This window comes from Ambystoma mexicanum, chromosome 4q, assembly GCF_040938575.1.
Source record: "Ambystoma mexicanum isolate Mex_15411 chromosome 4q, UKY_AmexF1_1, whole genome shotgun sequence".
NCBI classification, from domain to species: Eukaryota; Metazoa; Chordata; class Amphibia; order Caudata; family Ambystomatidae; genus Ambystoma; species Ambystoma mexicanum.
Window position 1 is genome coordinate 514,792,839 of NC_090928.1, and position 22,994 is coordinate 514,815,832.

Sequence of the window (22,994 nt, forward strand, 5' to 3'; positions counted from 1 at the left end):
TTCCCATCCCACCTAGTCAAACTCTGCACCCCCACCCTCACACCCATCATTTCTGAATTTGTCAACGCTTCCTTCTACACTAACTTAGTCCCCACCAGCATTAGAAAAGCGTGGGTGACCCCCCCCTCCTAAAAGAACGACTCTAGATCCATCAATCCCCACAAACTACCGACCTATCACAGCGGTCCCATTTATCCTAAAAAATAATTGATACAATTGCCTACTCCCCAATACAAAACCACTTAGAACAGCACCAACTACTAGGAGACCGACAGTCAGGATTCCGTCCTAACCATAGCACATAGACAGCCTTACTGGATCTTTCAGTGGCATTCGATTTGGTCGACCAAGACAAGCTTTGTGCTACGCTAGCTAATAACTTCAATCTGTCCAAGTATGCCACTAACTGGATTAAATCATTCCGAGCAGATAGGACATCAAGAGTGTGCATCGGTAAAGAAGCAACCGACCCCATACCAGTTCCCATAGGCGTCCCACAAGGATCTTGCCTATTTGCTACACTGTACAACGCCTATACTAAACTACTCTTCGCAGCCTTGGATGCCATGGGTGTCATCTACACCAACTTCGCAGATGACACCCAGATCCTCATCCCACTTACAGGTAATCATGAGCAAGACTCTGTACTCATTAACCAAATCTACTCACTCATCCAAAACTGGGTGGCTAACAATAGCCTCTGCCTCAATGATGACAAAACAGAGCTACTCAAAGTAGGTTCATCCTGCAATATCGACGCTCTTCAGCCTGCCTATAATTCATTCATTATTGATGGCACCACAATCCCAGGACATAAACAAGTTAAAACACTCGGTGTTTATTTAGACGCCACCTTCACCATGACAAAACAAGTGAACACCCTAGCTTCCTCCACCTCCTACACCTCTAAACTCATCTCTCTTAGCCGTAAATTCCTCACCTTATAACCGTGTGACATTAGCAAGAGCACTAATACTTTCCAAGCTCGACTATTGCAACATCCTCTTCCTTGGAACCTCCAAAATCAATAAAGCCAAACTTCAACACATGCAGAATAAAGCTCTCAGAGCTGCCCCAGGCATAAAAAAACATGAACATATCTCCAATCTCAGAAGAAATAACCACTGGCTCCCCATCCAAGCGAGGATGCTACTCAAAACTCTAAGCATTACGCACAAATGTATTGCCAACAAAGCACCCAAATACCTCCTTAACACAGTCATGATGAAATCCCAGACCAGACTCCTCAGATCCAATAATAACTCACAACTCGAAATCCCTCGATACAAAGGAGAGAAAGCTGGGGGCAGCAGTTTCAAAGTCCTTGCGCCCAGATACTGGAACTCTCTACCTACTAATATTAAGATTGAAACATCTTACCCACAATTAAAAAAATTACTGAAAACTTGGTTATTCAATCAATTTTAAAATGGAGTAATGACCCCAACCTGCCCGACTTGACCACCACCGTCCACTGCTTATAAATTGCTTGTAACATTACCTTGTTTTGTTGTACTCTGTTATGTTTAATATGAAGATTGTATTTACCCACTATCTGTAACTTTGCCGTGATACCTCCGGGGCTGGGCGTGTTATCAATGTAATAAATAAAATAAATACCCAAAACAAGGGTGGTGCATTCGGCGGGCACAAACTTGTCTGGAATCGAGTTGTAGTCTGTTGATGCAATGACCTCAAAGTATCCCATTTGCCCTTGTCTGTAGTACTAGATGCACATCAGGTTAGAGCATGCATTGTTTTTCTTCACATATTCACCAATTAATTGTAGCTTCATGCCCGATGACACAGAAGGAGACCTCCACATGGAAGAAGATGGACTGACAGGCTGGGGACACATGGCCTGGCATCCCTTATGGAGCAGGTAGCCTATGTATAGGGTCTAACCAACCGGTCAGTTCGATTTTTACATTATGTCATTTATGTCACTGATGACACTGTGTGCCTTCATAAAGTGTTGTGCATACTTATTTTGCCAGAACGTTCTGTGACAGCAGAGTTTTTTGCTGGCGCACTTCTATTTTTGAGTAAATAAAACTTTGTTTGTTTTACAAGAGGTGTGCTGGGCCTTTTTCCCCTAGTGGGTTTCATTTTTTCTGTTGTGAGCATTGAGGGGTTTCTCTACATTTTTGGTGACCCCGACGTGATCCCAGCACCCCGTGAAGACAAAGGCTTCCAAGCCACATCTTTGGAGGGGCCGCGCCCAACTACAGTGACCAGTCCCAAGTGTGCGTCCCGCACTGGTGCACAGGAGCCATTTTAACAGAATTCCTGTCTGCTGTGTGGAGCGGGGCGCGGTTCCTAGGAGAGTGCAAGTCGTTATTGGGACCCCATGATGGAAGAGCTTGGGTGAACACGCAAATGTAAGTACACCTCTTGCGAGTGACAAAAACAGGGGCAGGGGTGAGTGGGGAGGCGCAGTGTGTGCGTGTAAAGGGAGAGTGTGGCAAGTTTTTATATTTTGTATTCTTATCATTAAGGAGATAACGAGGAGGAAAACAGGAGTGTGGGATCTTTCCGAGTAAGGGGAGATGATGGTTCCATTTTTTATTTTGATAAAAGGGACACAAAAAGTAGGAGCTCTGTATAATTAGAGAGCTTGGATTCCTGTGATCAATATATTTTGGGTGGGGGAAGAAGGCATAGTAGTGGTCGTTTTAGCTTATTGTTTTAATTTATTGTTTTAGTTCATTGAATTAGTATTGTGAATCCGGTGGAGGCAGAGGAAAAGCCTGTGGAAGTAGTGTGAGTGTGGTGCTTGTGTAGGGTGGGCGTGGACAGGGGGCGACTGGTAGGCAGGAATGGAGAACTGGTAGTTATGGCTGTAATAACACCGTGTCCGACGTGTAACTAGAATTCTTTTTTTTTTTAAACATACCATTGTCAATATGGGGGTAATGACTCAGCTGGAGTATATGTACAGTGCATTGCCATTATATAAGGACAAGATAGAGAAGCACCACAACCAGTCGGTGGCCAGATCAGGGTTACTTATTAGAACATATGAACACGTTCCTAACTGCTAAATATAAAGGTAAACAACTGCAGAAACGAAAAGAGATTTTTTAGACTTGTCAGAAAATGTTAGAAGATGTAGAGGATATGATTGCCCTGGCGCGGAGATAGTACCACCTTGGATATATCTAGCACAAAAGCATCAGAGGAAGCACTCCAGTCAGCGCCGGCAGAGGGGCTTTATTCCCTCATCGGCCATCCAGCCACAGGATACACTAACCCAACATATGTGCCCATGACTGCCAACGCCCCACCTCCATATCGACCAACACCCAACAGCATTCCACTACGAGAGAGTAAATCACAGAAGGAGTTAAAAGAGGCCTTAGAGGAAAAGCAAGCAGAGTTGGCCTGTCTGAGGGCAGTGAAGGAAGGGCAGAGCAACCAGGGGTGCAGTTTGGACCAGTGGAGGGCCGGAGATATTTTGTTCAGACTAGATAGCACCGTAATAAAAGATGTGCATGTTGACAGAGGGAAGGGTGACCACCGCGGAGCGGAAAGCGTAGTGTGAGAAACATAGTATTCCCCCATGTAAACCCAGAAAACCCTCTATTCAGGTGGCCAGGGGCGGGCCATCGCTTTTGGATCTCAACCCTAGAGGTGGATAAGTGAGGGAGGATCACCTGAGTAGGGGAGTCCGGGGTTGTATCTATGGGCATACCGCAGACGAGATGCGGTATACCCACGGGACAAGTCCTGGAAGCCTTTATGGGGTATTCTGACTCTCTTATCCCTGATCTAGGTCTCATTGCTCCAAATTCAAAACCCATTATTCAAAGAGTTAAGTACATGAGATTGGGTCAAACACAACAGAGACAGGACCGTGATATTAATATCCATTCATCTAGACCACAGGGAATACTAACAAGACCCTTGCTTGTATAATAAACCATCAGAGAGAGGGAATACTCTGCCACCAGGAGTAGCTATCTTATTAAATAAAAAACAGGCTAGAGAATATTCCTATCTCTGCTGTCGATTTCCTAATAGTGTTTTAGTAAATGGAAGTAACCATCAACCCTAATCCATCTCCCCTCCCCATTTCCGACTAATACTGAGAAGAAGAAGAGGTAACAGAGAAGTGAGGATTGCCTGCATGAAACACCTTGAGAAACATAAGGAAGACTGCCACCTACAACCATTATGTTGTCCCATTAATAGAGTCAGGCAGGGCCAGGCACTTAACACCAACTACTCACACCTGACTCCACTTGTCTCCCGTTTTAAGTATAATAGAACACGTTACTTACCAACTGTAACGGTTTTTCGACTGAATGTTCCTCCCACATATTCCTCATCGTGTGATATTTGTATCCGCCAGCTTTGCTGCTTCGGAAAAAAATAGAGGGCGCTGTGCAAGAGGTTGTGGCGTTGATATACCTAGACGGGCTCCGTACCGTGTCGACGTTCCCATGAGTATAAATAGCTTGTGCCGCGCCCGTTGGCTTCAGTTCTGTTTTTTCGAGGAAATATTCGAGGAACACCCAGGCGTGCCCCGTGACTGATAGACTCTTCGTGAGAGGAAAGTGTAAGAAACACAAACTGTACTGCGGGGTAGGATATCGATGAGGAATACGTAGGAGGAACATCCAGTCGAAAGAACGTTACAGTTGGTAAGTAACTTGTTCTTCGAAAGGATTGTGTCCTCCCACGTATTCCTCATCTTGTAATACACTCCCATAGCAGTGGTAAATTTGGAGGTGAGAGTACTAGTTATTGTTATCATGGACGGAATGAAGTACCTCCTTGGCAAATAAACGCACATTGGAGGAAGAGGCATCTAGGCAATAATTCTTGATGAAGGTATGCATTGATGCCCATGTTGCATCTGAACAAATATCTGCTGCAGGGACTCCCCTCTTCAAAGCCGCCGAAGTAGCCATCCCCCTAGTGGAATGGGCTCATAGCCCATCCGGTGGATCTTTTCCCGCCAATCTGTAGCACTCAATTATAACCAGAATGATCCAGCGGGATATAGTTTGTTTTATCCGCGCTAATCCCAATTTAGGACCTGTATAACCTACAAAAAGTTGGTCATTTTGACATAATTTTGACATTCTTGAAATGTAAAAACAGAGCCCTTTTGGGGTCCAGTCTATGCAGTCTCTCCTCTTGTTTGCCCAAATGAGGAGGAGGATAGAATGTTTGTAATATTATTTTTTGTGACAAATGGAAGTCAGAAACTACTTTTGGTAAGAAAGATGGTTTTACCTTAAGAACCACTTTGTCCTTGTAAAAAGTAGTATATGGAGGTTTACATGAGAGAGCCTGTAGTTCACTAACCCTGCGGGCTGATGTTAAGGCTGCAAGAAGGACAGTCTTCAATGTTAAAAGCCTCAAGGGACAGGAGTGCAGAGGCTCAAAAGGTATACAAGTTAGAAACTTAAGTACTAGATTTAAATCCCAAGTTGGGACATGAAAAGGTACTGGAGGGTATACGTTAATAGGCCCTTTCAGGAATTGAATTATCAATGGAATTTTGAAGTAAGACACCTCTTCAGAGGAGCACTTGAAAATGGACAGCGCAGCTAGATATCCTTTAATTGTTCCGATCTTGAGCCCCAGATTGGCTAGATGCAATAGGAAACAGAGCACCATTGGGGTGCCACATTGAAAAGGGTCCACATACTTATCTTTGCACCAGTTACTGAACTTGTTCCAATGACATCAGTACAAAGATTTTGTTACTGGCCTTCTGGCTGAAAGCAAAATCTCCATTACATCATTTGGAAGATCCTAACCCTTGTATCTCAACCTCTCAGAAACCATGTGTGATGGTTGAGTGTCTTGACCTCTGGATGGAGAACCCGACCTTCCTCTTGCGAGAGAAGATCCTCTCTCGCAAGACGTATTGGAGGGCAGATGGACATGGCCAGAAGGTCCGGGTGCCATGTCCTCCTGGCCCAATCCGGGGTAATTAGGATCATAGTTTTCCTGAACTTTCTCAACCTCCTGATTACTTGAGGAATCACGGGAACTGGAGGAAACGCGTACAGAAGTGGAAACTTCCAGTGCACCGCAAACGCGTCTCCTAGAGCTCCTCTCAGAGGAAATTCCCTTGAGCAGTACTGTTCGCACTTCTGGTTTACGGTGGTCGCGAACAGATCCACTTGAGGTGTTCCCCAAAGGGTGAAGATCACCAGAAGGACTTCCTGAGTTAGCTCTCACTCGTGGTAGACTGTGCTATGCCTGCTCAGAGCGTCTGCCGCCGTGTTCTGCTCTCCAGTTAGGTGAACTGCCGATAGAGAGATTCCTTCTCATATTGCCCAGAACCAGAGCTGCATTGCCTCTCTGCACAGTGGTAGTGACCCTACGCCTCCTCTCTTGTTGAGGTAGTACATGGCCACCGGGTTGTCTGTCATTATCAGGACATTCTTTCCCTGTACAGAGGGTAGGAAGGCCTTCAGCGCTAGTCTGATTGCCCTCAGCTCCAACAGGTTGATGTGTAGTTTGGACTCCAATGGAGACCAACGACCACTGATTGTCAGATTGTTGGTATGGGCTGCCCACCCCGTGAGTGAGGAATCCGTTACTACTGTTATCTCCGGCCATGGTTGCCAAAACGATTCTCCCTTGAGGATGTTGTTGTTGCAAGCCCACCATAGTAGATCCTGAGCAACTGCGCTCGGAACTTGCAGAAGATCTGGCATACCCCCCGAGAACTGAGACCACCGAGTTCTGAGGGCCCACTGAAGGGATCTCATTCTCAATCTGGCCTCTGGCACCAGAAAAATGCAGGATGCCATGAGGCCGAGCAACCTCAGAAAATCGAAGGCCGGCAGATGCTAGGCATTCTGGAAATTTGTTACCATCTGCAGAATGTGGAGAGCTTTCACCTCGGGAGGCGAGGCTTTGCCCGAGGAAGTATCAAAAACTGCTCCTATAAGCTGGAGCTTTTGGTATGGTATCATGTGGGACTTCTTGAAATTGAGGGAGAAGCCCAGTTTGTAAAGGAAGTGACAGGTGATCGACAGAGGTTTTTGTGCTTGTTTGGGAGAACGTGCTCTGATCAACCAATTGTCCAGGTAGGGGTAGAATTGAATCCCCCTCTCCTGAGACTCGCTGCCACAACCGCCATCAGCTTGGTGAAAACCCTCAGGGTGGAGTTCACCCGAAAGGCAGAACTCAAAACGGATAGTGAGAACCGCCAACGGCGAACCTCAGGTACTTTTTGTGCTTGTGATGGATTGGCACATGAAAGTAAGCATCCTGAAGGTCCAATGATTCCAACCAGTCTTGGAGTTGGCGATCCTGAAGGATCTGAGAAAGGGTTACCATCTTGAACTTGTCCTTCCTGAGGAAATTGTTCAAGTTTCTTAAGTCTAAGATTGGTCTCAATCCTCCTTCTTTCTTTGGGATGAGAAAGTAAGGGGAGTACCAACCCTTGTTCCTCTCTGCTATAGGTACATGTTCTATTGCACCTTTCTCTAGCAGGGTTAAAATTTCCTGCAACAGGAGTGGGTCTGGAATTTTGGCATAGTTGGTTCCCGGTGTATGGTCTGGAGGACTTTTTAGGAAGGGAAGACCGTAACCTTGAGCTACTGTTTCCAGTGCCCAAGCATCTGAAGTAATGCCCCGCCATTCTTTCAGATGCTGAGAGATTCTGCCTCCCACTGGGGTTTTGTGTGTTAAGGCCTCAAAGTGATTTGAAGGCGGCTGCAGGAGCGGCTGCGGACAAAGATGCTATTCCTGAGGATGGCTTTGCATCCTTTCCTCGTCCACCACGAGCGAAACTTCTTTTGCCTCATTGAAAGGGCTGTCCTCTTCCTCTACCAAAAGAGGAGTAGTACCGAAAAGGACGACCCCTCCAGGGAGATGAGCCTGAACAGGGTTTCTGAGGCTGTCGCATGGAGGAGCTAAGAGATTTAGCTGCCGCTTTTGAGGTCTGTAGTCTTTCTAGGCTTTAATCAGCCTTACTACCAAACAGCCTCAAGCCATCAAAAGGCATGTTGAGAAGTCTGGCCTCCACATCTGGTGCAAACCCTGACTTCCTCAACCACGCAAATCTGCGTAGCACTGTTCTTGTAGCCATGGACCTGCTGATACTTTCAGCAGTGTCCAGTCCAGACTGGAGACATTCCCCCATTGCCTCCTTTTCATCTTTGACAATATTCAGGAAGCCTTCCCTTTCCTCGCCTTCCGGAACATGTTCACCTGCTGCCGAAATACAGTCCCACATGGTATGTGTGAACCTGACCAGGGTACAGGTGACATTAGTTGACTTTATGGAACCAAGCATCTACCTTCTTATCCTCTCTATCCGGAGTGATAGTTGGATATGCAGTCTGCCTTGAGGTTGTTGCAGCCTGAATAACCAGACTTTCGGGAGTAGGATGCCTGTTCAAATACTCAGCATCAGAACTAATTACTGTTTACTGCAGCAATGTGGCCAGGAGCTTCCCAGTTCTTTTCTACCGTTCCCTGGAGTGTTCTATGGAAAGGGAGAACTGGATCCTTCTTGGGGCCCTGATCTCGAATGTCAGTCATGTCATCCTGATCAAAAGGTGGGTGAGGTTCTACCCCAACCCATGTATTCCACCACTCTATTCATTAAACTCCTGCACCCTGAATCTGCATGGTCTGCAGGTTCAGGTCTTGCAAGCTCTAGCTTACGTGACATATCAATGCCAGTAGCAGAGTGAAGAGTATCACACAGGTCTCTCATTTTTGATTCTGGATCGATTAGTTCTTCTGGAACCTGTCTAGTGCCATCTTGCACTCCAAAAGGAGAAACCTCCTGATCTTCAGAGCCACTTTCTTCAAATATCAAAGACATAGACTTAAAAAGGTCTGATTTTGGTAATGGAGTAAATCTCCTCTCTTGTTCATAAGTTTTAGTCGAAGGAATGGAAGGATCCTTCGATGGTATCGAAGGAATCTTCAACGACACCGATGGTGTCTTCGACAAAGTCGTCGAAGTCGCTTTAGGCTTCGATGTCGAAGCTGTCGGCGCTGATGGTATCAACGAAGTCACAGATGTTTTCGACGACTTCTGTTTTTTATGCGCTGTCAGGGAAACACTCGACTCTTGAGGATTCCTCGATGACTTGGCGTCGACTCGAGTCATACGAGTTTCACCCATACTACTGGGTTTTACCACAGTAGTTCCTGACTTCCCTGTGTCGTCCGATGGAGCGACCGGGTCTGGCTCTTTTGAGGCGGTCGAAGCTGCATTTTCAAAGACCTCCATCATCTTCCTTCTAAAATCTTCCCATTTTCTTGGGGAATCCGACTTATTCGGGCATCATACCAATTCGGTAGATGTATCGGTTGATGACGAGGGAGATCTACGTCTCCTTTTAACTCTTTTTGAAGAGGAAGATGAAGAGCGCCTCGATCTACTATGAGATCGTTTATGACACTCCGATTCTTTCGAATTTTTTATATGTCTTTTCGACGAGGCCTTTGAGGAGGCCTTAGAAGCAACCCGCCCCACCGCCAGTTTACCTTTCCTCTCATGAAGGGCCTGCTCTGTCATCGACTGACAGGAGCCACAATCGCCGGTTCGATGATCTGAACTTAGGCACCAAAGACAAATGCGGTGAGGATCTGTTATCGACATCTTCCAACCGCAGTTGATACATTTTTTTAACCCCGTCTTGGGTGTAGAAGGGGTAGATGAAGACGACATTTTCTGAAGAAAATTTCGAAGCGCGCCGTTCAAGTGCAAAGCAATCGGAAAAACAGAATTGAAGCCAACGGGCACGGCACGAGCCATTTATACTGATGGTGACGTCAACACAGTACAGACCCCATCGAGGGACATCAACGCCACGACCTCGTGCACAGCTCCCTCTGCCGAAATTTTTTTTTTTCCGAAGCAGCGAAGCTGGCGGATACAAATATCACAAGATGAGGAATACGTGGGAGGACACAATCCATTCAAAGGTGTGGTTTTGCACAATCAGGAGAACAAGCTGTGAATCCTGATTGAAGCCGAGAAGACAAGGAGCAGGGAGCTTCAGGGAGAGGAGCCTGGAGGATCCGTTGGAGAGCGGCATGCTGCGACACTGGCCTGGTGTTTGAAAGGGGCAGCAGCGTGGCTAAGGAGCCGTGTTCTGTTGGCGGTGTGTGCTTTTCCCCTTGGGACGTGTGCCTGTCCCAAAGAGGTTTGGAGGGCAGGTGGCGAGACCCTAACCTTGATCCTAGATGCCAGGAGAGAACGCTCGCCAGCGCAACGCTACCCAGTGAGTTTCAAGTTAGTAAGCGGGAGAAACTCGAGAGCGTGTAGTTAGCTGGAGCAGGAAGGGAGAAAGACAGATTTTGAAAAGTGGCATGAAGCAGAAAAGCAATCGAGAAAGCTGAAAGTGAATGGAAAGCGAGAGAAAGGGGCCAAGAGAGCAGGAAAGCAAAAAGGCTTGCAAGTGAATAAGAAGGGTGCGAGTGACCCGAAAGTAAAGGAAGGGTGCAAGGCAGCACCGAAAGGACGAACGCTAAGAGAGCGAGAAGAAAGCAAAAGGCTTGAAAAATAATAAGAAAGGTGCAAGTGACCCGAAAGTAAAGGAAAGGGGCAAGTGAGCACTGAAGAGCGAAATAAGTGTGCAGGAGGCAAGATAAGGAAAAGGACAGGTTTAAGGGGGCACAAAAGCAAACAAGTAAATTTGCAAGAGACAGTGAAGAGAGTGAGTCAAAGGAAGGTGCCAGTGGCACAACAAGGTGAAAGAGAAGAAAGCCAAAGAAGGTGCCAGTGTGCACAGCGAAGTGGAAGATAATAAAGGGGTGCAGGAAGCACATGAAGATGAAAGGATAGAAGAAAGCAAGTACAGGAAATATAGAGGGACCAAAGATCAAAGTGGTTGCGCTTAGGAGGACCAAAGAACCTAGTGTTTTCGAAAGTCTCTGATTTTACCCCATGAGAAGGTTGTATGTGAAAGGAACTGTAAGTAAGTAAAAGGTACATCCTGACAAGTTGAATTTAGTGTTTGGAGCTGAATGGGTCTATGCTTGGGGAAGGGAACCCCAAGAGGCCTAACAAAGGTGAATACGTATTTGATGAAACGGGGAGGCATAAGCTTGGGGAAAGGAACCCTGAGCAGCCTGAGAGAAACTGTGCTATATTTGTGTTGTGTCTGTAACTTGGAGGGATTTCAGCTTGGGGAAGGGTATACCCAGGAACTAAAGACATTGGGAGTTGTTTTAAAAGATGGCAACCACTTTGTGGAGAAGAGTTAACAAAAACTCTTTTTGATTGTGCTGAAGTTTGATGATACTGACCGCGCCACACTTGGTGAGGAGACCACCTGAAACCAGCCTTGGTACATATTTTTGAATCACTATTTTTCTTCAAAGAGACTTCCTACCACATTTTATCAAAGAGCGAGGGCAAGCATAGGTTTAGACAAAGACAGATTTTGGTTTTGGACTTTCAGACTTAGACGGCCTTTAGAAACTTCAGTTGAGAGACCCAACCAACCCTTTAGAGCTAGGGCAAGTTAGGTATTACACCAACCCCCACAATTTAGTAAATAAAGGTTTTGAAACTATAATACTTAAGTCTGTGTTTCTCTTGAAACCATGCCAGTCTCTCTAGGCTATGGGACGGTGAGGTTAGACACAGATTAGAATAGAGAACTGCGAGAGCGAGAATGGGATACTGTGGCTGAGTTCAAAGATGACGAGGGAGGGCTTGTGGAGCCACAATTGAGGAGCAGATATGGGTGGGTAGCAGTAGGAAGGAAAAAGGGAATTGATGGACAGATAACGAAGCGAGGCGTAGGCACGCAACTGCCGTTATTGCACAAGGGGCCCGGGAGAGCACCTTATGTGCCATGGGCTCAAATGGACAAGAATAACCTGATCAAAATGCTCTCTCCCCTTACAGCTTGGGCTGGGAAGTGGATATATGCCTTTGAAAAGGACACTGCAAGAATTCCTTTGGCGGTGGGAGACATGAAAAGTTTACTTGTCGCAATTGTGGGAGATCAGGCGGGTGACATGTGTGTTAAGGCTGGATATCCAGTGGTGAAGTTAGATGACGATGCACATGATGGGGCCCCTTTCAACAATATCAGATTGCAGGTGTGTGACGCACTGCGGCGGGCATACCTGGACACACTGGACTAGCAGTCCATAATGCAGTACACTATGGAGAACGATGAGGATCCCACACAGTACATTTTAAAGGTTCCTGAGTTGTGGATAGCGGAGACAGTTGACCAGTGGAACCAATCAGTTCCTCTTTTCTATTTTGTTATTAGAAGGGGATTACCAAAGGAAGTCCAGAAAGTGCTCAGCAAGATAATGGGGGTAGAGTCAAAGGGGTGGGCCGGAATTCAGAACGTCATTCTACATTATTGTAAAAGGATTAAAGCACGAGAGGAGGAAACGGCTCAGAGGCTGCAGGCTGAGGAAGTGAAACTAGTGTAGTAGAAAGTAGCTAAAATAGCACTTTAGGGGGCGGTAACAGCAAGTACAGAGACCGATTTGGCAAAGCAGGCTGCAGCGCACACAGATGTGAGGATAGTGTTGTTTTGGCATGCGGCGGACAGGGATCGTGGGGCGGCGGACCTCAGCATCAGTATCCTGAATGGCAACAAGGAGGATAGCAGCAATCAAGTGGTGGGATGGAAGTTTGGTGGGATGGGGCACAGGAATGGTATGGGGTCATCGCAGTGTTGAAGCTGTGGGAAGTGGGGTGATTTTGCAAGAGAGTGTAGAAGTAGGCAGGAAGTAGGGTGCAACTCACACATCCAACAAGTCCTTGCATCGCCTCAGCCATGTACCTTCCCACCCCCGATGTTCAGCTCTATACCATACGAAATACACCAAGCGTACACCCAGTTCCCACAAAAACTCCCAGAATTGCAGGCACAAGCACCACCTAATGCACACCCACAAGTAGCTCAGCAGCAGAATACCTTGTACGTAGGCCAAATGCCCACACCCAATGCAGTACCAAATGCAATGGTAGTGCCGTACCGAGGGGTCAGTGTCACGTTTCCAGGTAGCAATACCTACCCTGATTAGGACAGCCCACAGAAAGCTCATGCATACCCAGTCCTGTCCGTGACTACCCACCCCGATGAGGAACCCTTGGTGAGCGCTGAGATAGTTAATAAGCAATTATTCTTAATGGTTGACACAGCTTCCACTAAATCATGCATACTTTCCATTAACATGGGAAACTCTTGACAAGTAGGGATGCTCTGGGGCTACCGCAACGGTCCCCTACACAGAAGCGGTAGCTATCAAAATAGGAGGGAAATGGTGCGCAAGCCCTTATTGTATTCAGAGTCCTCTCTGATAAATGTGTTTGGACAAGATTTCTTGAGCAAACTGAACATGACCATTTCCTTCACAGACCGTGGGGTGTTATGTGCCACTCCAGGCATGTGTGCCTTAAGGGCCATGACCATCAAACAGGCAAGGGGGTGGTAGCGGTTTGTGGCATCCACGTAGACCCAGACATATTTGTGTATGGGATTATAGTATTGTTTGATGTGGTGCTCCAGATTGGCAAAGCGTGTTGGCGGGTACCATCAGATTTCATCTTCTGACCCGTGGTGACACCAGAGCTTGTGCAGGTAAGATACTTTCCCTAGATTTATGGGGCCTGGCTGTGTCACCTAAGAGGATCCTTGTGGTGGGTATGGACTATGATGGATTTGAGTGGCGTACTGTATTGTGCATTGATCCAAGAGTGCCGCTCAAATAAGTGACGGATGCAGAATTGTTTGAAGATCAGGTTGATGATGGGGAGATTGTGTTAGCAATTTGTATCCCTTGTGACATTATGGTGCAATATCGAAAGGGGCAGTGTTCCTTGATGGCCATTGTCACCCTGCCCCCTTCACTGACAGTGACTTGGAGCAGGTCCAAGAAAGATTGTGGAAAACTAATGCTCACAATGTAGGGCTCTTGCAAGGGGTGGCTCCAATCCGAATAACACTCCGGCCAGGCACAGTGTTACACTGAGCGAAACAGTACCTGCTATCCAAAGAGGCGGAAGAGGGCATATGGGACACCATTGTGGCACTTCTGAATCAGGGAATAATAGTGCCATCTACCTCCCCATGCAGCACAGTTATCTATCCAATTAAAAAAGCAAAAGGTCGGATTTGGAGGATGATACAGGACCTTCGCCCTCTAAATGACATTGTCCAAGCAGAATTTCCTGTAGTTCTGAACCCCGCAATGATACTGTGCAACATCCTGAAAGAGGCGACCCACTTCACTGAGGTGGACCTTGAAAACACCTTCTCCATAACCCTGCATCCCAATTTGCAGTACCTCACTGTGTTTATGCATTGGAGGATGCATTTCGAGCACTCAAGATTGCCTATGGGGTACTGAGAATCCCCAGCATCTTCAACAGGATGTTACATGCCGACTTAGGGAACTTCCAAGTGCCCAGTACCATCATTCATTATGTTGAGGATTTGCTGGTGTGTAACAACAGTGAGCAGCAGTGCTGAAAGGACTATCATCCTCCTGCAGCTACTAGCGTAGAATGGGTATAAGGTTGATAAGGCGAAACTGCAATATTGCCTACAAGAAGCTCTATTTGGGCCATTTGATATCTGTCCACGGGAAGAAAATTATACCTGTTCGGGCAGCCTCAGTGTGCAGCACTCACCAGCCTAAAACTGTCAAAGAAATGCAGATATTTTTAGGGTTGTGCAACTACTGCAGAGCATGGATTTTAGACTATGCAGTGTACACCAGGCCCCTGTTATAGGGCCTCAAAGAGGTTCAAAAGACTGTCAGCAAGATTGTAAGGATGGAGGACTTGCTCACCAACTTCAACGCCCTAAAGCAAGTGACTTCCTCTGCCCCAGTGCCAACTACCCCTGATTACACACAAGAGTATCCCCGATTACACACAAGAGTTGTATCTATTTTCCCATTCAAATGGCCAATTGATGACTGCAGTACTGACACAAAAGAGCACGATGGGCCACAAGCCATTGGCCTGCTACAGCAGACTGCTAGATTCTGTGATGCAGGGCCAGTTCCCATGTGAACAAGTGCTTGCTGCAGCTGCATTTGCAACTGGGAAAAGCTCCACAATTGTTATGGGGAGCTCTGTAACGCTGTATGTGGAACACGCAGTGTTCGCCATTTTGGAGCGTTCCAAATCAACATTGACTACACAGCGGGCATCCACTTATGAGATCATCCTGTCCAGCCCGAACATTCACATAGTCGGGTGCAAAACTGTAAATCCTGCCACCTTTTTGACAGAAAAGCTCACAGAGGAAGAACCTGCAACACATGATTCTGTAACCTTTGAGGGGGAGGAGGACAATGTCCTGAAGGCAAGGAACAGCCAACTCGAGGGGAGGTGAGGGGGTTCTTTTTGTTGATGGGTCAGAAACTATTGACCAGGCCACAGGTTTGAGGCATACCGGGGCGGCAGTGGGCCACCTAGTGGGCGGGGTCTATGAGGTATTGGTGCAAAAGAGGTTAGCCATGCACTTTTTGGCCCAACTAGCAGAACTCCTAGCACTCATTGATCGCTCATTCTGGCGTCTCAAGGGTGCCACATCACTATCTATTCTTATTCGGACTATGTCACCACCACGGTGCACGCAGGACTGGCAAATTGGAGGAGGAAGCGATTTAGGAGGGCTGACGCGTCCCAGTATAACATGCAGCATTTCTAGATAAACTGATTGGCAGACTATCTCAACCTTCCTTGACAGCGTTGGTGAAATGCACCGCTCATTTCACCAACACAGATGAGGTCTCACTTGGTAAAGCTGCCGCAGATGCAGCAGCCAAGCAAGCTCCGTAATCTACATGTGCCAAATGTGTCAGAGTACCCAGTAGTGGCACAGAGTACAGTTTTCCGCACTCCTACAACTCCTTACTGATTGCACAACTGATTGAGTTGCAGTGACGGGCCCCCCAGGATGAGAAGGCTCTGTGGGTGAAGAGGGGATATAAACAATCCCCTACAGATTTACTATGGCATCAGGAAACATCAGGCAAAGCAGTAATGGCAAAGCAGTAGTCCTGTACGAATTGCTGCTGGTCGCATCATCCATCCCATGTATCAGAACAGCATATCGCTGCAGACATCCAGGAAGACTGGTTTGTTCCCAATCTGCAGGAGGCAATAACTAAAATGGCTATCAACTGTACTACTTGTCAGATTTACAGCAATGGTCTCACCATGCGGACAATCAGAGGTCCACTGCCCGTCCTACTGGGCCATTCCGTGATCACATATCGACTACACAAATATGGGTGAAAGGTGTAATGGGTCTCGTTACCTGATAGTGGTGGTGTGTCCTTTCTCACGTTGGGTGGAGGCTGGTCCTTGTGCACACCCGGATTCAAAATTTGCAGACAAGTTCTTGGTCAGAGGTTTTTCCTTGATGAGGCGTATGCAAAGTATTAAGGTCTGACAATGGCACAGACTTTTTCAATGAGCGCTTCAAGGAGATCACAGCATTATTGGGTATTAAACACTCATATTGTATCATACTCTGTATATAACCTACATTTTTACTACCTCCCCCACCTCCCGTCTCAGCCATGTAATACCTTACTGTTCATGTAAATTGCTCCAAGTACTGTTTTCTGATAATTGTTTCATTGTTACTATGCTTGTTATGTATTCTCCTGTTCTCATGTAAAGCGCTTCAGATTTAAGCGCTATATAAATCCCAATAAAATACAAATACAAAATGATTGCTACAATATACTTATATTACTAGCATCATGTAGAATTATGCAACTATGGCCTCGTATATCCTTTCTGCTGCGCCCTCTTACCCTCGGGTCTGGTGCGCATTACAAATGAATAAAACAAACAAACAAACAGGATTGTGGAGAGGATGAATGGTCTTCTAAAAAGCAATTTGTCAAAGCTTTGCAGCATGTTGAAAAAGAACTGGGTGCACCGCCTGCCGCTTGCTCTGTTTAGCTTGTGCACGCAGCCCTATAAGGATCACTTATCGCCCCACAAGGTGGTTACGGGATGGCGCATGCACATGCCCCTATCTCCAATCAGGAGAGCATCTGATGCTCACAGGACTGCGTCTATTTTAGGAGAAGAATTTGCATATTATTTGCATGCCTTGACAAAATCCATAAAATGTATCTCTCAACAGATTGCATCGGCAAGGACTGAGGAGACGACCAGTGCTGGATCTGATTCACTGCCTATCGCACCCGCTCTCCAGCTTTTCCTTGGTGATCTTGCCTTTGTAAGGAACTTTGTCCATCGGTGGAGTGAGCCTAGGTACAACGGCCCCTTTTAGGTCATCTATGCTACTCCTCTTGCGGTAAAGGTTTGCAAGTTGGGGTACTTGGTGCATTTATCGGAGGTTTGCAAGGCACCCCAGACCTCACCCCCCACCCAAACTCAGTAAAGTACTAACAGTACAGGTTAGGTGCTGTACATAAAAACTCTCCTCCTGGTAATAATACGGAACAAACATGTGTAGCTGCGGAGTTACCGTTGTTTCATTCCTGGTGTGTTTTTAATTGGATTTTCTCAATGCTCTACAACAAACCTACCTTTGTGATACATAAAAACGTGGTTACACATTGTGCACTCACTGCGCGCTCTCTTTCTCTTTCTCTTTCTCTCTCTCTCTCTCTCTCTCTCTCTCTCTCTCTTTCCTCCCTCTCTCTCTGCTCTCCCTCTTCCCCTGCAATTGATGAACATGGGTCCAACAACAACATTCATTAAAAAAAGCAGCATTCTCATCATCATGAATATTCTCTTATAACAGTGTTTTCCTCCATGTATATTTGTGTTATGCACAGTGTAGCTGGTCTATTCGCTATTTCTAGGTTTGGACTAGGAATTTATCTAGGGTGTAGTTTTATATTGGGTGGCCATATAAAAAGGGGGGATAGGAAACGGATCGTTTACTAATGGCTCTTTGGGATCTTTAACACATGACAATGTTGCAAATGTGACTGAAATAAATAATACAGCGTCCACAGTCCATGATACACACCCTAATGCATTTGTCAATGATACACTTGTCACCCAGCAACGTATGGGGAATTTAGCAAATTTGCTCATGTTATCATTATTTCCCAATGTGTTTTAACATAATTGCAAATGATACTTCCTATCCTAGTTTTTCACATTTTGGTGGGCCAAAACGTTTAAAAGACAAATTAGAAGGGCCACATATGATCAATACCAAGGACTTGGGTTAGACACAATAGAGGATGTGCACCACCCAGAGTAAGGTAATAGTTGGTATGCAGATTTAAGTTCAGTGGGGAAAACTAAAGTTATTGGCAGCTGTTACGTTTGTTCCTTGATGCCACATGCGTCGGGAGCCCCCAAGGTATTAATGCCACAGGAAAGTCCAATTGTGGAAGCTCAGTGTTGACTCCATCTGACCTTGTGTAGATTGTGAAGCATTTCCAGGCATGAAGCGTGCAACTATAAGTAATGGAATCTGATCAACTGCAATGTGCTCAGAACTCCAACGGAATGCAGTGCCTGCAAAGACCATACATAAATTCGGAAGGCGTGAGGTTCGTGGCAAGCAGATGGCAAGAAAATACCATGAGCTGCATAGCAGGAGGACTAGTAGGAATTGGAGAAGACGTGATAAAGTGAACACTGTATTCAGCGGGTACTGTGTATGCTTTAGCTTTAAAATATATTGGGACTTAGATGCCATCTTACATATTAGCAGCCATATTTAAATTGAGGCTTCGCTTTGCACTGCAGCCAGAGTCTTAGCCTGAGCAACACACATAGAAATAAATGTATGAATGCGGGAACAGGGGATAGGTTGCAGCATGGCCACCGGTGAGAAAGGCCAGAACTGCAGAGATTCACAGACCTTTCACGGTCTCATGTTGCCAGCATTCGTATCCCAGAAGAAATGCGCCTTGCAAGGTCACAAGGGGGTTGAGAGCTCTCTGTGAAAAGCAATCCCAAAAGAAGGAGGGCACGAGCCTCTGACCTTCCATGCCGGAGCTCTAAGTAATAGCACCCAGATGCCCCATCCCAAGACCCCCAGCATTCCAAGGTACCAGTCAGTCCTAGACCACCGATCATGAAACAGTTGTGTCCCAATCGATTAAGAAAGATCAGAAAGCAGGGACCAGTTGCCCTCAACATAGGGCCCTTGATTTGTGCTGCGAGGGGTAAAGCAGCATAGCCAAAACAAGGGTGGGAAGCTTTGGATGGGGGCTGACATGTCTGGAATCAAGCTGTAGTCTGTTAGATGCAATGACCTCGAAGCATCCTCTTAACACTTGTCTGCAGTACCAGGTGCACATCAGGTTAGAGATAGAGGCTGCTTTGTTTTTCTTCACATATTCACCAATTAATTGTGGCTTCATGCCAGATGACGCGCAAGGAGGAACCCACATGGAAGAAGACAGACAGACAGGCTGGGACTAATGGCCTGGCATCCCTTATGGAGCAGGTAGCATATGATAAGGGTCTAACCAACCAGACAGTTGGATTTGTACATTATGTAATTTACGTCGCTGATGACACTGTGAGCCTTCATAAACTATTGCTCATACTCATTTTGCCAGAACGTTCTGTGGCAACAGAGTTCTTTGCTGGAGCACTTCCTATTTTTGTGAAAATACAACTTTGTTCTCCTTGCAAGAGGTGTACCGGGCCTTTTTTCTAGTGGGTTGCATTTTTTCTGGTGTGAAGGGTTTCTCTACACAACACTGGCAGACGCCAGCCTGGTTGCCCCTCACACAACAGATGAGTTTCTTACTGGTGCTAGCCAAATTTGATTATATACTTATTACTACATTACAACGTCCTCGCTTCCCTAAACGGACTCCTAGCCTTCAGGTCTATGAATTGCATCATAAAATGCTTTCTCTGCTAGGCAACCTATTGTTGAACAATTGAAAATTGTCTCTGAAAATACATAAGGCTTTGTTCAATGTGTTTGGGAAATATGTAAATATGCACCTTTTGCTTTTTACCACTGGAATTTCTTTTGATTTGTGACTTTTTCTTCTGTCAATGGGCTCATTACATGTTTAACGGCTTAATGGCAACCTTGGCTTTCTGTTTCCGCTGCCCGATATCCCGGTATTACCGGCATATTATGGGTGGCATAGTACTGGTAAAATCCCATTGCCATGGATTCACATAGGACTTCATGGGATGGGAACCACTGAAGCATCTGTGCCGTTTTTAACGGTGCCGGTACTTCAGTGATTTTACTGCCAGCAGGGGCCTAAAGTACTGGCAGGTCAGGCCTGCCAATTGTTCTCTGCCCCTAGCGGCAGACTCGGAGTAACCCCGTCCAGAAGAAAATGCTAGAGCCGGCGGATTTACCAGCATTTTTCCCAGACCGGGTTACTCGTAATGAGGCCCAATATCTTCTTCTGGCATTCGCACCTTCACTCTTTCGTATTCTTCTATTAAGTTCACATGGATCTCTAACATCCGAATATGATTGATGATGTGTTTTGAAACTGTGTTCATTAATTGATACACAAATAGCTGTTTTTAAAACTTCACAAATGTCATTTTTTGTCGAACAGGAACATTTCTTATGCTGCTTATGTGTCACCTACCTAGGTTGATGTCCTATAGGGGTACCCCGCCCTTTCGCAGGTTGTTGTTACAGGATGAAAGAAGCAGTGTATAATGCTAACAAGAGAGTTTGGGAAGTATGTAAATGAGTCCTTGGTGATTTCTGAAGGTATCTAGTATATCCATCGAAGATGGATTCATCAAATTTAAATCCATCGAATTTTATTCATTGAAAATACTTTCCATCGAAAATGCATTTTCATTGAACAAAATTCAATAGATTTTTTAAATCGAAAATTAGGGTTAGGGGGGGGGTGCTCATGGGGGTTGGAGGGAGTTTGGGGGGAACCCCTCCCCATTAAATAATAAACACTAAAACGTCACATGCAGCTGGCCAGTGCCGAAATACTTTGAAGATTTCAACACTGGACAGCTTCATGTAACGTTTTAATGTAAAAAACCCCAAAATGCATGGAAATGCTGTCTTTTATATTTAAAAGTACATATCCATCGAAACTTGTCCATTCCTATATTCAATGGACAAGTTTTGATGGACATGTACTTTTACATGTAAAAGTTAGCATTTCGATGCATTTGTCTTCGTTACATTTTTTTTGACGGATGTCATTTTGATGGTTTTGTTTTGATGCAAAGACTATAAACCATTTCTGAAGCATGCATGATAGGTGCTTGTCAGATAACTTAAAACACAATTTAGGCTACAGAATAAAAGGGAGATTGGCAATGTGGGAGATACTGTGAAGTGGGGGCATTTGGAGAGCTCTCCAATGGGAAATCTGTAATAACATGCACTGGCAAAGCGGTCTGTATTTAAAAATTTAGGGGGTAACCCTTTTTGTCATGCGGGGGGCATTGCAAAGAAATTGCACCCTCTATAATTACAAAGCCAGGCCTATTCGCTTTATCTATGCTTGTTTAACTAGGTATACTCACATTATTTTATTTGCCCTCAGAACCCAGGTTTCTGCCCCAAGAAATTGTAAAAGCCTGTCATCTAAAAAGCCTGGCAGATGTCAGAGCTTAGATTGCAGTAAGGCGAGTTGACAGAGAGGAATGCAGGATGGATAAGAAGGCCATACTCTGTCCACTGGAGAAAGCATGAACACCACCAAAACAGCAGGGAATGATGCCATGTTGTATTAGGTGTGGCTGGAGTCTCAAAAGGTGTCACACATGTTCTCTTGGGGGCCATTAACTGATGTCTGTCTTCGACTTACCTTCATCTGCTGTAGCTTGTTCGAGCTGGGTGTCAGAGACCTGACATGGGCTTCAATGCGATCGAAATCTTTCAAAATCTCCTGATTTCGCCGGTGAGCTCTCTTTTCCCATTCACAGATTTCCTTCAAAGAGGTGGTAAGTTTCACATACTTCAAGTGGGATCTGCAATGGGAATTCAGGAAAAAGTCAGGAGACTGTCCGGTACTTGGACAATGAGACAACCTTTAGGCAATTCAAATATCTAGACATAAATTGCGCTGAACAAAATGATTCACTTTAAAAACTATTGATTTTGTTTAAGCTGCGGTTTTGAGCAGGAAGGAGTTTGTTGACTTTCGAATAAAGGGGGACTGTGACTGAGCTACAAGCTTGTGAACCATTAGGGTGGACAACAAGCAGATGGTCGGTTGTAAGGCCACACACACAACAGGGGCAAGCAATACCTTTTTGTCATATTTGTGAGGTGAACTCAGTGCACTCTTATCCAACTCTAGAAAACCTTCACTATCTCACAGGCACCTCCCCACACACTTTTAAAAAGCACCCTTTAAAGCAATCCCAAATTACTTACTCCCTTCCACCCCCTCTCCCCAAGATGCATCCCCATCTTCCCAGAGATTGGTACAGTGTTATCCTGTGCGTGGGGCCATAGCAACAATGCATCTGTATAGTGGTAACATCATCTGTTCACAATCAATCATCTTGTACTTTTAGGGTGCACCGCCCTCTGCATACCATTCAACAATCGCCCTCTATTGCAGGTGGTTCCCCTGCAGTAACTTCAGTTTGTCGGATCAAGTAGTGTCTATATGCATTCCACATCCTACTACCATTACCTCAGTGTTGACTCGGTGACCCCCAGCCATTTTCCATATCAAGGCAATATGTAATGTCCAGTTTCCATTGGGAGTGTCTCAGGCTTCTCGATCCTCCCTAATGCATCGCTACACGCCTTTTGGCCAGTATAAGTAGTAGACTTACCAATTTCCTTGGGAATTTCTTTGGTGTACCCGAGTAGTCCTATTAATGGATCTAAACGTATCGGTTGGCTCGATATGTCACTAATAGTTTAGAATACCTCCTCCCAGTATAGCTGTATAGCTAGGAAATTCCAAGACGTGCAGGAAGTCTACCTGCTCAGTGTTTTGCCTCTTTTGCATCTCCTTGTGGTGTCTGGGTAATATTCCTTCAACTTGGCCGGGGTGTGATAAAATTGGTGAATGTATTTGAAATGGATCAATTTGTATCGTGCGTTAATGGCACCCCTTCTGATCCCCAT

At 45.7% G+C, this 22,994-nt stretch overlaps 1 protein-coding gene across 2 annotated transcripts in view; it reads right to left on the reverse strand.

Moving 5' to 3' along the window:
• KIZ (kizuna centrosomal protein) overlaps positions 1-22,994 on the reverse strand; it is a 2,038,369-nt gene that overhangs the window by 1,813,864 nt on the left and 201,511 nt on the right. For both annotated transcript variants that reach the window (XM_069608068.1, XM_069608067.1), the window contains one exon: positions 21,715-21,877. In XM_069608068.1, the coding sequence (XP_069464169.1) occupies positions 21,715-21,877 (163 nt within the window). The remainder of the gene's footprint in view (positions 1-21,714; positions 21,878-22,994) is intronic.